The sequence below is a fragment of the Talpa europaea genome (genome assembly GCF_964194135.1).
Source record: "Talpa europaea genome assembly, chromosome: 1".
Classification (NCBI taxonomy): Eukaryota; Metazoa; Chordata; class Mammalia; order Eulipotyphla; family Talpidae; genus Talpa; species Talpa europaea.
This window is the reverse complement of record NC_140073.1, coordinates 108,367,475-108,383,622: the sequence shown is the minus strand read 5'-3', so window position 1 is coordinate 108,383,622 and position 16,148 is coordinate 108,367,475. Positions and strand designations below refer to the sequence as shown.

Sequence of the window (16,148 nt, the reverse complement as noted above, 5' to 3'; positions counted from 1 at the left end):
AATGCTATAACATGCCTTCCCATGATCAGTGTGGTGTTGATGTAGTCTTTTAATTTTTGCTTTTCAGTGAAGTTCCTTACCCTTCTTTCTGTCTTGAGTTATAATCCTGGAAGATAAAGTATTCTAGACTGAAAGTGTTTTCCTTTAATACTTTAAATGTCTCTGGCCATTTGTTCTTGACTGCAAGGTTTTCACTGAAAGTTCATGGATGGTCTAAGAGGTGTTCCCTTATAAGTTACTCTTCTTTCTCTTAAGGTTTTTAATATTCTGTCTTTGTCATTGTCTTTCAACATTTAATTATAATGTGGCCTGTAGTGTGTCGGTGTAGTTATTTTGTTTGAAACTCTTTGGGCCTCTTGAATCTGAATGTCTGGTCTATTTCCCAGGAATTTCTGACATGTTTAAAATGTGGAAGCTGGGGCCTCCCTGGTGGCACAAGAGGTTAAGCACAGCACTATGAAGTAATCCACAGCCTCTGCAGCACAAGTTCGATCCTCAGCTGGTCAGGGAGCAACCCACATGGCACAGCAGACCTCTCCTGACTCACACATTGCTCCCCTCAGCAGTGTACTTCAATCAGTCTCTGCCTGTTCTGTTCCCCACTCTGTCTCTGGTGAATCGTCTAGCTGCCCCCCACCCCGCACCTCTGGCCTGTGCCCTAGCTCTTGTATGCATAAATAAATAAATCTTTTTTTAAAAAATTTGCCTTTCTTCAAGAAACCAAAAAGATCATGGGTTCTTTTTATTAATTGAAGTAAAGTTGACATAAAATATTATATTAGCTTTGGGTGTAAGTTTATTTCTTAAAAGAACAAGGAAATCACAGCTTCTATAATTATAGAGTGAGTCAAAATATATTTGGTAATTTATAATTGATTTTATTTTTACTCCATTGGCCAATTTTAAAATTTTATTTAAGATTTTAAAAGTATCTGCAACCAATAAAATGCCTCCCTGGTGGCTCAGGTGATTGAGCGCAGCACTGTGAAGCTGTCTACAGCCTCTGCAGCACGGTTCGATCCTGCTGGCTGGGATAAAACCCACATGGCGCAGCAGACCTCTCCTGTCTCGCCTGCTGCTCCCCTCAGCAGTGTATTTCGTCAGTCTGCCTGTTCTGTTCCCCGCTCTGTCTCTGGTGAATCCTGTCACCCTCCCACGCATCTGGCCTGTACCCCAGTTCTTGCATGTATAAATAAATAAATAAACAAATAAGGAAAAGCATCACCATTTGTGAATATTATAATTCTACTTAAGGGTTTTAAATTTACATAAAATTTCTTATTCTAATAAGGGTTAGAATTGCTTAGTCTACTTCTACTAATATTAATCTTTAATTACAAAATAGCTTTTGCCATTACTTTGAACATTTATACTTATATACTTATTGAATTAATTTAAACTAAAATAAATATTTGTAAAACAACCAAAAGGTTCATTGGTACATGTTTTGCTTCTGTGTTTATGGAGTTTTGTGGATGAAATAAGGAAAGAATGAACAAATGACATAAGGGTGATATATTTAGTGTTCTCAAAATCATGTGAATATATTTTTGTCTGAAAACATTAGGCCTCCTCTAGGAAAGTCAGCTGCAAAACAAGCATAGAAGGGTAAAGCTGGTCTGCAGCCCAATGGTAGGTATTGCATAAATTGCAATAAATTGATAAAATGTTGCATAAATTGATAAAATGTTGTGTTTTATTCCATTTTTAAGAATACACAATCTAATGTAGTTCATTTTTAATGACAACTTAGTAATACTTCCTAGGAACATATAAGGTGAGTCACTATTCATAAACTAAGTATACTACTAGAATTTACTTTTTTTCTAGGAAGTCTCTCTGCTCTGTGGTAATTGCAACAATGATAAAACTTCCACTGCACGATATTGTTAATTTTGTTAAGGATGTAAAGTACTGTCATCATCATTGGCCACCATTTTTATTGTGTCTTTCTTGTCTCTTATTGTGTCTTTCCTCATTTCTTCATATTTGGTGCTAAGAGGATATCCTTATTTTCTTTTTTTAAATAATCTCATTTTAAAATAATTTTAGATTTGCAGAAACATTTTGAAGCTACTACAAAGAGTTCTGACATACATCACTCCCATTTTCTCCTTACATTTTTTATGAGCCAATATTGGTATGTCATTGATCAATTTTTATTGACACAAATTTGGTATATTAAAGTCCATATTTTCCTCAGATATCTTTAGTTTTTACCTAATATCCTTCTGTTCCGGATCCCAGCTAGTGTATCACTTTACATTTAATAGTCATGTTTCCTTAGGCTCCTCATGGCTGTGACAGCTTCTCAGATGTTCTTTGTTCTTGATGATCTTGGCAATTTTTTAAGGAACACTATGGTGATTTATGCAACACTCCTCATTATTAGTTTGAGGTTTAAGATTTTAGGCAGGAAGACCACTGAAATATAGTCCCAATCTCATCATATTTTTTCAAGGGTCCATAATGTCAACAAGACATATATTGACACTGACCTTGGTCACCTGATTATAGTAGTGTCTGACAAGTCTTTACTGCAAAAAGTATTCATTTATATCATTCTAAATTGTCCTTTTTTGGAAGGAAGTCACTAAGCACAGCCTACATTTAAAGAGTGGGAATTATATTCTATACATAAACTATATTATTTGGAATGTTTCTACATGGGAAATGTCTAGTACCTCTCATTCATTTATTCAAATCATTTATGTAAGTATGACCTCATGAGTATTTATTTTATACTTAGGGTTATAATTCAATACTACTTTATTTTGGGTTTTTCGTTTGTTTGTTTTTAGATGAAACTGTTTGAGCTTGGTCACTGACAGCACTCTCAGTTGGTTCCTGTGTTCCTATGACATGCAGGGGACACACACACACACACACACACTCTCTCTCTCTCTCTCTCTCTCTCTCTCTCTTGGTTTTTTTTTTTTTTAGTACTTCCTAACTTTCTGGCACTATGAGATATTCCCAGCTCAGCTTGCATATTCCTTGCCTGGAATCAAACATGTTTTCAAGGAGGGATTTTATTTATTTTTTTTTTTTTTTGAGAACTGTATAAGAAACTAGTATGTGAACAACTGGGTATGCATGTTTCAACTGGAATATCATTACTTCTAAGCCCTCTTGGCTGATACAGGAAAGAACTATATGTCTGTATACTAACTCCTGTATATGCACATACCTATAAATATACATATGTAAATAATATCTGTGTCAGTATTAATCTAAACATGAGCTTTTGCTGGTATCTCCAACTCATATCCATACCACATGGATCACTCCTGCCTTTTATCCTTAATTGTTCAATCTCAGTATACATATACAATGGTTTCAGAATTCATAACCCATACTGCCAATGGTTATCAACTAGAGTGCAGTGCTTATGTATAACCCCTTTTACCTTTAGTCCTAAAGACCTCACTAATTTCCAAAATTATTTATCACATTATCTCCCAATTCTTTCAGTGAGGTTGTTTTATATAGGAAATAATATGTTAGATTATTTTGTCACATTCTGCATTCCATCATGGAATCCTAATTTCCTAAATGATTTTTAAAACTTGCATACATCAAGATTCACTCTTTCTGAAGTTTTATGGATTTTAACAAATATAATATATTATGCATCAAACTTTACAATATCAATGTACGTTTAAGATTTGTTAATGCCTTTTCCTAACTTGTTAGTTTGTCCCATTTTATGGTTGGATAGCATTCTGCTATATGCATGTACCACAATTTTTCTATCCATTCATCTACTCAAAGGTACTTGGCTACTTCCAGTTTTGAACAAGCGTGAATACATGAAACATTAGATACTGTGTGGATGTACAGTTTTATATCCTTGGGCAAAAACCTACAAGTATAATGGCTGGATCATACGATAAGAACAAGTTTGGATTTTTAGAAAAATGTCAAACTGTCTTTCAAAGTAGCTATAACATTTTGCATTCCTTCCAGTAATGAGTGGTAGGAATTCTTTTTTGTTCTTCATAATCGATTGGTAGACTCAAATTTTTGGATGTCAGCCATTTCAGATTTTGGATTTTGGCTATGTAGCTTTATCTCACTGTTGTTTTAATTTGCATTTCCCTAATGGCAATGATACTGAGCATCCTTTCATATACATATCTGCTACTTCTGTCTCTTCCTTCATAGGGTATTTGTGCAGATCTTTTGTTCATTTTTAATTGTGTTTTCTTATTATTGAAATCTTTGTGTATTATGGATAGGAGTCTTTATAAGTTACGTGTTTTCAAATATTTCCTCCTACTCTAGATAGCTTACCTTTTCAATCTCTTTACAGTGTTTTTCTCAGAGCAGAAGTATTATATTTTTTTATATATACATTTAACATACTGTGAAAATTCTTCCAAAATTTCAGATCAGAGAAAAACTTTTTAAATTTGCACTATTTATATACCTTGCAACATTCTTCAACATTATAAAGTGATGCAATACATGAAAGTCCAGTAATGTATGGATGTATTGCATCACTTTATAATATTCAATATAAAGTTTATGCTTCAACTAATTTATTTTTACCTTCTTCAATTTTTTTAATTTTTATTTAGGGATGTAATGGAACTCAAGATCATTTGTCCAATTAAGTGGGCAATATCCAAAAAAATGAAGTAAGTTAGCTTTCCAGAGCATGGAAATTTTCTATATCATGATAGAGATGGTGTTACATGATATAATACATGTATCAAAACTCACACTTTAGATTTATGCAAAGATTGAATTATGTTATCTTTAAAGTAGTAACTGAAATTATGGGAGTTCTAAACTAATAAATTTTAACTTACCAACATCCATTGCAGTTTCCATGAAGCTCTTCTGCCGTGAGGCAAACTCTGCAAGCAATTTCTGCTGCCTCTCTCTAGCCTTTTGTCGCCTATATTAAAAAAGAAAAGTGGTAAGTACGAAACATGCCTAAGACTTATTTAGCAGAGGAATTATTAGATCCCCACAGTAATAACAGAAGTAGCAATTTTTCCAAAAGGGTCTACAATTTTAGGGTGGTAATTTAACATTGAGATCAGAAATTCTTGTCTTCTTACCTTCCCAATAACTCAAGCATCCCACACAAATAAGCACTATGTTTTATTCCATGTCTCTTACAAACTAATCAGTTATGATTATACTGAATAGGCGCTAAATACCAAGTGACGGGCCTTAAGTAGCAAAAAAAAAAGGTGGGGAAATTATCAAACCATCAACTCTATCATATATATTTAAACATTACCAAAAAAAAATTACCTCTCTTCTTTGTCCAATGTTTTCTTCTCTGCTGCAGTGATTTTTTTGGGTGGCACCGGAGGGGTCACTTTTCTACATATCTCTTCAATGATACGTTTGTTCATTCTGCTTTGTAGTGCAGCTTTTAGTAAAATTCTTTCTACTGCAGTTATACCATCTCCATGACTGTATTTAGGAGTTTCTGGTTGGATTAAAATTTCTATGTCATCAAGCCAAGGAGGATAGTAAGAGTTCTGTTTTCCTGAGAGTTTGTGGTGAAGCTTAATTAGCAAAGACAGGATGCTTTCTTTAATTTCCAAGATGGCTGTCGTTAACTGTGGAGCTGAACCGGGAGCAGACCATTTACTTGAAGATTTAGGACGAACCACCTGATTTGCTTCACTGCTACTGCGATTGATGATCTCCTGAAACTTCTTTCTACGTTCTGCTACTAAGCTGAAAACTTGAGCTGTACCAGAATTCTACCATTAAAAAAGGGAAAGAAAGGAAAATCAAGAGAAGTTATACAGTATTAAACATATTAGTAATAAACTTTTCAAATGGAATGTTCCAAGTTTCATCTTAAGATATATTAAACAGATTTTTTCTTTTTTGATAGATATGTCCCTTCACCTCACTTTCTCCAATAAATTTATTGCTAATTTTAATGAGAAAGGAAAAAGAAGATTATCCACAATACCACCTCTTTTGCAAATTCAGCTCTAACTACCAGGGAAAAGAAACAAAGCATGAGTAGTAGCCATAGCCATATTAAAGAGGAATCATAAACTATTATTCATCAGTTTAAAGGAAGATAGGTAGTTCCATTCAGCATTAAAAATACTATCTACTGGGCCTCCCCGGTGGCGCAGTGGTTGAGCGCTGGGTTGCAAAGCTGCCCGCGGCCTCTGCGGCGCCGGTTCTATCCCCGGCTGCTCCCGGCCACCGGAGGAGGGTCCCACATGGCGCGCAGACCTCTCCTGCCGCCCGCTGCTCCCCTCAGCAGTGTACTTCGGTCCTTCTGCCTGCTCTGCTCCCCGCTCTGGCTCTGGTGAATTCTCTCACCCTCCCCTGCTTCTGACTGTACCCAGTGCATGTATAAACAAAACAAACAAATAAATAAATAAAACATGCCTCTATTAAAAAAAAAAATACTATCTACTAACTTCTAGAAGACAGCTACATTTTCTAGTCAATTATAAATTAACTTTTTTCTAAGTTAATGAATCTAAACTGTTAATTTCATTTTTAATTAAGAAATTTTAAATGTTTGAAAGTTATTGCTAACATAAATGCTTTAAGTTACTAAAATGAAACATAAAGATAAATCACATTGGTGGGTCTCATATTTGAATGTTACTCTAATTTATAATTGAACAGATATTTTTCTTGATAATTTATCTTCTAAATACCCTTTCTACTAAAGCAGTTGTTGGATTAGGCATCTTAGAAATTTTCTTTTAATTAAGATATGTCAGTTTAATGAATTTCATTGTTTTATGCAAGAATAGAAAGAATGCTCCAGTATCAGTTGAGCTTTCATGAGATAACAGTATACACTATCTCTTAATATCAAATTGCTTTTCAAAGTACTCTCTATCAGCATTAGAGGCAAAAGCTGCCTCCTTACAGAGATTCCAATATTTTAATCAAAATTCTTTATTGTGTTCACAGCAAAAACATACAGTCAGAGGCAAAGAACACTCCTATAAGTGGACTACACTATAAGAAATGTCTGATTCAATGGTGCCACACAAAAAATCTAGATTGGGGGCCTCCCTGGTGGCACAAGGGGTTTAAGCACCGCACTATGAAGCAGTCCAAAGCCTCTGAAGCACGAGTTCGATCCCCGGGCAGCCAGGGAGAAACCCACATGGCAAGGCAGACCTCTCCTGTCTCGCTTGCTGCGCCCCTCAGCAGTGTGTTTCAGTCAATCTGCCTAATCTGTTCCCCACTCTGTCTCTGGTGGATCCTCTCACCCCCTGCATCTCTGGCCTGTGCCCCAGCTCTTGTATGCATAAATAAATAAATCTTTTTTAAAAAAAAATATAGATTGTAGTGTTGAGAGGTAATTAACTTTATCATTTCAACACTTTTCATTTCTGCTTTTTAAAAATTAGTTAAGCTACATGCAATGAAATTATTTCAAAACGAATCAAAGTTTACAACATACAGAGCTTAATATTTTTGTAGGCTTATTTTATTGTAGTTAAGTAACTGTCATGCAGCAAAAAAAAAAGTAAATATGCATGCTAGTAGTAACTAAAGATTGTTTATTTAGGAAAGAGACATTCATTTTTTTAAGATGTTAGTAACAATGCCAGATATAAACAGATGCAAATATGCCACTTATAATTAGTCCAAAATACTTATAACACTAATAAGAAAAATCCACTATAAAATAGTATTATTTTATTTTAATAATATCAATTTTCTTGAAAATTAAGCCTAAGTCATTATATCGAAAAAAACCACGCACATACATTAAACTTTTTAATTTAACAATACTAAACACATACATACACACACACATACTTCAGAGCATTTTCCCCATTTCCAATTAAAGTCATATTACTAGTTAGTACAAATACCATTTATGTCTACCTCTCTTTGAAGAACTTTAGGCCGTCGTGAACTCTGGCAGATTAAAGGAAAAGATTAGTAAGGCAGAAGTTGCTTAGATAAATCAGAGGGAAAAAAAGATGAGGTTGCTTAAATAAATCAGAGGAAATAAAAGGCATTTTAAAGTTACCTACAACCTTGTTCATTTTTCCTTTTTCTTTCTCTCCCTTATACTTACTTGTGAAGAACCCAAGCTATCAGAGCTTGTACTTGCAGATGAGTCTCTCTTAACTTCTGGAGCAGTCTCTGGTACTCTCACTCTAACATAGTTTATAAAATGCCGCATGTTTGATACTAAGTTACTGCCAGGAAACCAACTGTCATGACAACGTTCTGGTCCACACACTGAAGTCTAAAAACATAAACACAATACCCATCAAATACTGCCAAGACAGGCTTAAAATACAATATAGATGGTAGAGTCCACATAATTATCTACTGATTGTCATATTCCATAATCTCTTACAGTCTCCTCCACAAATTTACAAAGGGCTAATAAAACCAAACACAAAATACAGAAATAAATTTCTCAACAGAAATATGGGTAAGTCCAATGAAACTCAGCTAAATTTCTCCTGAAAAATACATTTTCAACCTGCAAAAATTAACAATGCATTTTCATTTTTCATTAGTAATAATAGTGTCAAATAATGCTAATTTGGGTTAATTGTGAAAGAACGTCTGAAAAATCAATCAAAATGCTGAATTAGTATTAGAGAAATTTCAGTGGCGTTTTAATCTCAATGAAAGAATATATGTTGATTCAACTTAAGACTACAAAGTACTACCTACTCACAGTTGATTTTTTTGCTGTTTTCATGTTGTTAGATAACATCTTTTGGGAAGAGGGGTTGAGAACCTGACACTAATGTTTTTATGGAAATGTTATTTCTAAAGGCATGAAATAAATTATAGCTTGCCTTCTTAAGCATTTTAAATATTCTCTAATATATTAACATTTGCTCCATTACCTCAAAATATTTACAGAAAGAATTTTCTAAATTTTTTTTTTTAACATTTGTGTTTGTTTGTTTATTTATTTATTTATTTATTTTTTAATTTATACAAGCACTGGATACAGTCAGAAGCATGGGAGGGTGAGAGAATTCACCAGAGCCAGAGCCGGGAGCAGAACAGGCAGAAGGACGGAAGCACACTGCTGAGGGGAGCAGCGGGAGGCAGGAGAGGTCTGCAAGCCATGTGGGACCCTCCTCTTGTGGCCGGGGAGCAGCCGGGGATTGAACCGGCACTGCAGAGGCTGCGGGCAGCTTCGCAACCAAGCGCTCAACCACTGCGCCACCAGGGAGGCCCAGAATTTTCTAAATTTCTATTGAAAATCCTTAATCCGGGCCTCCCCTGTGGCGCTGCGGTTGAGCTCTGGGTTGCGAAGCTGCCGGCAGCCTCTGTGGCGCCAGTTCGATCCCCGGCTGCTCCCCGGCCACCGGAGGAGGGTCCCGCATGGCGCGCAGACCTCTCCTGCTGCCCGCTGCTCCCCTCAGCAGTGTACTTCGGTCCTTCTGCCTGCTCTGCTCCCCGCTCTGGCTCTGGTGAATCCTCTCACCCTCCCGCACTTCTGACTGTACCCAGTGCATGTATAAACAAAACAAACAAACAAATAAATAAATAAAACATGCCTCTAAAAAAAAAATAAAAATTAAAAAAAAAATAAAAAAAAAAAAGAAAAGAAAATCCTTAATCCAATTATTAGAATTTCTAGACTGAACTCCTAACTTTGCAATTTACCAGTAATCAATGTTAGTAGCATACTATAAAAAAATGCATTGACCACTTTTCTTATATCTATTATGAATTATACATTTAAATTCAATTATTTCCATAAGTGGAGTTAAATCCACCATAAAAGCTCTAAAAGAAAATGCCTTTGAAGATGAAAAAGTTCCTTTTCCAGTAGTTCTTAAAAAGATTTTATGTGCATGAATTCATCAACATACTTCAAGATGACATACTCCCTGTATTAAACCACTTGTCATAACTCTGACATATAAAAATATAAGAAATTACTTACTTCTTCCTCTGATTCCTCTTCAGCTGAATTTTCAAGTCCTAATTCAATCAGATATAAAACCATGCAGAGTACATGTTCTGATAGATTTTGATGATCCATCAAAATCTTCAAAAAGGAAAAGAAGCCTCATAATTATCTTTCCACAAAATACATTTCATTTAAATACCCAAATACATTTTAATGTTTTAGGTGAAAATAACATAATCACATACAAAAGTACACAATTATAGTACATATTATGTTATATTATATATTACATCATATTATATAGCATGTCAGATATGTTAAAAGTTTTATCTTGCTAAAAAGACAAACTTAAAACCAATAAAATAGGTTCCCTCTCAAGATCACATAGTATTTAATACAAATCTAGCTTACTGATTTTCTGAAGGTTAACACAATAAGTAGTCCACTAAAACCATTAATATTAGTATACTAAGTAACTTAATTTAACAAGTTATTTTAACAAGTATATTTTACAATAATAAATAATTTAACAAGTATATAAAGTAATTTAACAAGTATATTTTACATTCTAATTTGCTAACATTCCCTGCTAATGACAAGAGTATCACATAAATTTGTTACATAGGATGCTTCAGTCAAATGTGTTCACCCATAGCACCTGGCATATAAATGGGAGCATAATAAATGTTTAAGGAACATTAATGTTCTTAAATCTGAGCCTGAGGATTTTGTGAGGCTATGAAAAACGAATGCTAGTGTTTGGTTTATACAGATGAGAAAGGAAAAAAGGAATGTAAGCATTAAGAAAGAGGTTTCTCTGAAGAAACATTGATAGATCTGAACTTATACATGAATTACACAATCCAAGTCATCCATATCTTACACTTGATTTTTGGTGTTCTCTACAACAATGTCACTTAATATGATGTAACAAACTACTAACCAGATGATACCTAAAATACCATTTTTTAAAAAAGCCCTGGTAGCTATCAAGTTGTCTATCAAGTTATCATAAAACAGTCATCTGGATAAATGACAGGAGAAAATAAGAGGAGGAGGATCTGCAGGGTGTGAGACTGCAGAGAGCAAAAAAACAGGATAGGCTATGCTGAGCCTTACACAAACTGCCCAAATGGCTAAGAGGGCTGGGAAAAGAGGACCTAAGACATAGTCTATTGTGATCAAAGAATTAAAAACTTTCAATTCACTGACTGTTTAATGTTTATTTTGATTACAGAGAGGGCTCTTTCATTCATCAAAGTCATTAGCATAGACTTTCAAAACATTTTGAAAATCTGATTTTTAATATAAAAAAGAACATTTTAATCACTTTACTAAATGATTCCCCAAGAATTTAACCAAAATAAACCAACCAATATTTTTTGAGGTACATGTCTAAATCATAACAGAAAAAGACAAGTTTAAAAACTAGCCCTTAAAAGTTGGCTACAGAACTGAAACATCCAGAGAGGAGAAGGGGTAAAGGAGAGGTAAGAACAAAGAAGAAAGGAAGTCAATGAACTATGGTAGTGGACTGTGGGCAATTTGATGGTGGGTACACTATGGTGGTGATACCTGATGGAGGGATGGGGGATACTAATGTAACCTCATTAAGTAAAAAAAATTACTAAGTAAATAAATAAATCTTAACAGGAGTAACTTTTACAAGTTAAATGAAAAATTGGGCAGAGTTGATAATGGAAGTACAGAAATCTAAAAGTATTATTTTATTGCATAGCAAACATTAAGAAAAAAACTAAAATGTCCACTTATCTAAATTTAATGTATTCTTAATTTTAAAAAGTTATATGTAGTAATTAGAAGTTTCTATTAAAAATATGCTTTTCTTTCTCTTAATTTCTCTTAATTATTCAAATTCTAATTAGGAAGAGGAAGAAGTAACAGGTTTTGTCTCTAACCGTATATACATAATATTTACATCTATAGTTATTTTATTTAGATAAGTATAGTCCTTCTGTCTTTCATCACTTAGCCAAAAGAGAAATTAAGGTTTAACTTAAAAATTCGGGTTTCTAACGTATTTAACAAAGGTAAATTCTTAATGCTGCCCAACAAGAACTCAATCAAATCCCTCCATGTTACATTACTGATGAGAGGAAAAAAGAAAACAAAACAATGCTAAACTAAGGCTCTATGGCACCAATGGCTGCCATTTTGATTTTCTTGTTTTAGTGGATTCCGGTGATAGTCTTGTCTCTTGTTCATTCCATTCTCCTATAGGTCTACAACAGTTCGCTTCTTGTTCTACTTAAGCCATCAATAAATATTTCTATATGAAACTGGGTAAGAACGCTTTCCCATAAATAATGGTGTAATATTATGTTATTTTCAATGTAGAACACACATATATGTGATTAAAATATATTCTCATACATTTTAAATGTATAAATGTGTTTCACTTTATAAATGGCACTTTTATGTAAATATCCTTTGAAAATCATGGAAATAAATTCTAATCTGAGTCTTTCTATTCAAATTACTACTGTACCTTGTAAAGCAGAGTGAACAGCACAATGTGTAAAGTTTTACAGTGTAAAAGTCTCATGAGACCTTTATAGCTGGGATGGAGTGGAGTCCTTTTCTTATAGGGAGGCCAGGGATTTCCAGGGAATTTTCCACTCTGTTTTAAACTGTAAAAATAAAACAAAACTAAAATTAAATGGCAGACTTAAAATTAAACCATGCTTTAAACAGTGACGTAAAGAAATTAATTTTGCCACATTTCTCTACACAGTACAAATTTTAATCAAATTATTCAAAAAAATGCCAAACAGATATCTATTCTCTCCACATTTTCGTTTCCTACTAGATAAAAAAGAGTAGAGAGAGAGAAGCTGAAAACTAGAAATATCAACAGGAAAATGTTAACAAAGGAAAAATAAACAGAAAGAATACAAAGTAAAGTACTAAACAAAGACATTTCCAAACAAAATAGATAACTTAAAATTTTTTCCACTACCAACAGTTGGAACAGCTAGGTAAAATACAATCTTCTGAATGCACATTGAACTCACGAAAGAGAAAACAGAGTCCCTTCCCACCCTGCCCCAGGTACAGCAAGCACTAAACTGTTTTTGGTAATGGTTTTAAGGTTCTTAAACAGGCAGATCTCAAGGTGTTGAGCTCACAGAGGGCTCCAAGAGGGAATCAAGATTCTACATAAAGCTAAAACTTCCCACGAGAGGTTAACTCACAAGGAGAAATAAGAAAGATTTTCTGTCTCTTGTGTGATAAATGAACAATAGGATCCCTAGGAAGATAATTATTAACTTGAAGGCAAATAATAGTAGACTCAACACACAAAAAGCAAAATCAGAAGTACATAGAAAAGGTGACAAATCCATAATCATAATAGAGGACATTAACATACTTATAACAGAAAGTCCAAGAAAAGGGGCCTCCCTGGTGGTGCAACGGGTTAAGTCTCCACACTATCAAGCTATTGCCAGCCACTGCAGCTGGAGTTAGATCCCCACTTAGGAGCTAACCCATATGTTGCAGTAGACCTCGCCTGTCTTGCCTGCTGCTCCCCTCAGTAGTGTATTTCAGTAGATCTGCCTGTTCTGCTCCCCACTCTGACTCTGGTGAATCCTCTTACTCCCCGCACTTACACCCCAGTTCTTGAATGCATAAATAAATAAAAATAAATTTACAAATATATTTTTTAAAAGTCCAAGAAAATAAATTGCTAAGGATTTACAAGATTTTTAACAACACAATTAACAAAGTTGAACCTAAGTCAAGTAAGGAACATTTAATAATTAGAGAACACACATAATTCTTAAATACATTCAAAATATTTATAAAAATTAAAATACTAAGATACAAAGTAAATCTCAACGAGTACCAAAAAACAAATATATGGACTATCACCACTTGTCATAAGCAAGTAAAACTAGAAATCAACCCCCAAAAATCTAAAATTCAGACATATAAACACATTAAAACTTTGTGTTTTTATTATAATAATAATAGGAATATTTTAATATTTAGAACCTATACAGGAAAAAAGATTCTGATATACATCAAAAGCAATACTTGGGAAGAAATGCATACCCTTTTTCAAAAAAAAAAAACAACTAAGCATCTAAGACAAGAGAGGGGGAATCCAAACTAAGATGAAAGATGATAAGGGATAATAAAGGAAAAGAGAATGAACTAAAAAGAAATAACAAAATCAAAAGTTGGTACTTAAAGACAATAAAATTGATAATCCTGTGATTAGACTAATCAAGAATTAAAAAAAAGAGCAAACACAAATAAATAATAAATAGACCTCAGATAATACCACTATCCACAAATTATCGTTTAAAACAAATCTACAAATTAGGGTCTTCCTGGTGGCACAAGGGGCTGGGACTCAGCACTATGAAGCTATCCACAGCCACTGCAACAGCGTTCAATCCTTGGCCAGGGACCTAGCCCACATGGTGTAGACCTCTCCAGTCTCACCCTCTGCTTCCCTCAGCAATGTATTTCAGCCAATTTGCCTGTTCTGCTCCCCACTCTGTCTCTGGCGAATCCTCTCACCTCCCTCACCCACACCTCTGGACTACACCACAGCTCGTGTATACATAAATAAATCTTTTTTAAAAATCTACAAATCATTAAAACTATAATACTCCAACTGACATAAGATAAACAACAAAATCAATGGCATCCTTATTCACTAAAACAAACAAACTATAATTTTAGGAAATATACTACTATAATATCTACAAATATTGTAAGATAGCTTTGAATAAATCCCACAAAATAACCAAAACCTTTTGGAAAAGTACAAAATTTTATTAAAATTAAATAAAACCTAAATAAATGGAGATACATGCCATGTCTATACATGGATAGCATTTCTACCAAGTTAATCTATGAATTCAGAACAATTTCAATAAAAATCCAAGGTTTTGTTATTAAATTTGATATAGTATCATAAATATCTAGGCAAAAGGTCAAGAATAAATAATTCATAGACAGAAGACAAAAAGAAAAATAATAGGAGAAGGAACAAGAAGAATGAGGGTAGGTATTTATGAGAGTATGGTATTAATTTATAGAATGTACAGAAGAGAAATAGACTGACATACACAGAGATGCTTGTTACAGCCAAATATTAAAATACTACACAAAGTCACTACACACACCGAATTATTGTTCCTAGGGAAAATAGTTAGATTCCTGCAAGTCAGGTTCACAAAATTTTTGTCAACTGAAACATTATTTGCATTATAAAGGGCCATTTGTCAATGTCCTTATAAAACAAGTTAGTCCATCAACTTTAAAAACCTACTTTCAAAACCTTCTGTCTTCTTATCTGCAGAGCCTCTCTTGCTCACAATTTTAACATTTTCACACATATTACCTTTTGAAACACACAAGTCAGTCAACATTAGCCAAGAAAGCCTTAACACTTCCCTCACCCTAGGTAATGGAACAGTAAATTTCTCAAGCTTTTAGAATGACAACAATAATGTCCACTATGCTTTTTGTAATCAATCATCATCACAAGTCTAAATTTAGCATTTTATCTTTCAATATCTTCATCACACACCATAGTTATCACTTCAGCAATTTCTGGAGAGGGTTCATGTACGAATCAGTGAATTCCCTGTGTCTTTCAGGATGTACCATATTGTTTCATTTCCACTAAACTCACAGCCAATAGCACTATGACTCATGCTTGAACAAAACTAACAACAAATTTTGTCTATAAGGTCCATCAAAGGTTCTTGCCCTTTCTTAAACACTAGACAGCACTTCAGCACTACACTTGAGGGTCATTTTAAAAACAAAATCAACAGATCACAAAAAGGACACTTGTTTACAGTATTAGAGCAGAAACAAGGCCATGCAATGCTTTGTTCAACATCAGCTGGGTGCACTCTATAGATGTCCACACTTACCTGCAAATAACCAGAAAAGTGTTGTGATTATTAACTTTGGATTAAAAAATCAAATTTTAGCAAGATTCCTAATTTGCGAATACAAAATTTGCAAACAATGAGAATCAATTGTATCTGATGGGATTAGGATTACAAATCAGTGAGAAATTGTTCAATAAATGGTCCTGGTGCCTGGAAGTGACTGGAAGGTTGGAAGATAGGAAGCTAAAATGAAGAAAGAATGAAAACGTCCTCTCCCCCACTCCAAAAGAATTCCAACTGGAGAATTCATCTCTGGAGAAAGTAACGCAAGAACAGTTAAAAGTAGAATTGGGGGTTAAAGGCAAATGCATTTTTTTAAATAAAATGCATTTTTGATTCAA

At 34.0% G+C, this 16,148-nt stretch overlaps 1 protein-coding gene across 1 annotated transcript in view; it reads right to left on the bottom strand.

Annotated features, from left to right (window-relative positions):
- UBR3 (ubiquitin protein ligase E3 component n-recognin 3) overlaps positions 1 to 16,148 on the bottom strand; it is a gene marked incomplete at both ends in the record, with an annotated part of 155,569 nt that overhangs the window by 69,787 nt on the left and 69,634 nt on the right. The window contains 5 exon segments of the mRNA XM_084249572.1: positions 4,818 to 4,906; positions 5,272 to 5,732; positions 8,051 to 8,224; positions 9,899 to 10,003; positions 12,375 to 12,516. Coding sequence (XP_084105698.1) covers positions 4,818 to 4,906; positions 5,272 to 5,732; positions 8,051 to 8,224; positions 9,899 to 10,003; positions 12,375 to 12,516 — 971 coding nt within the window.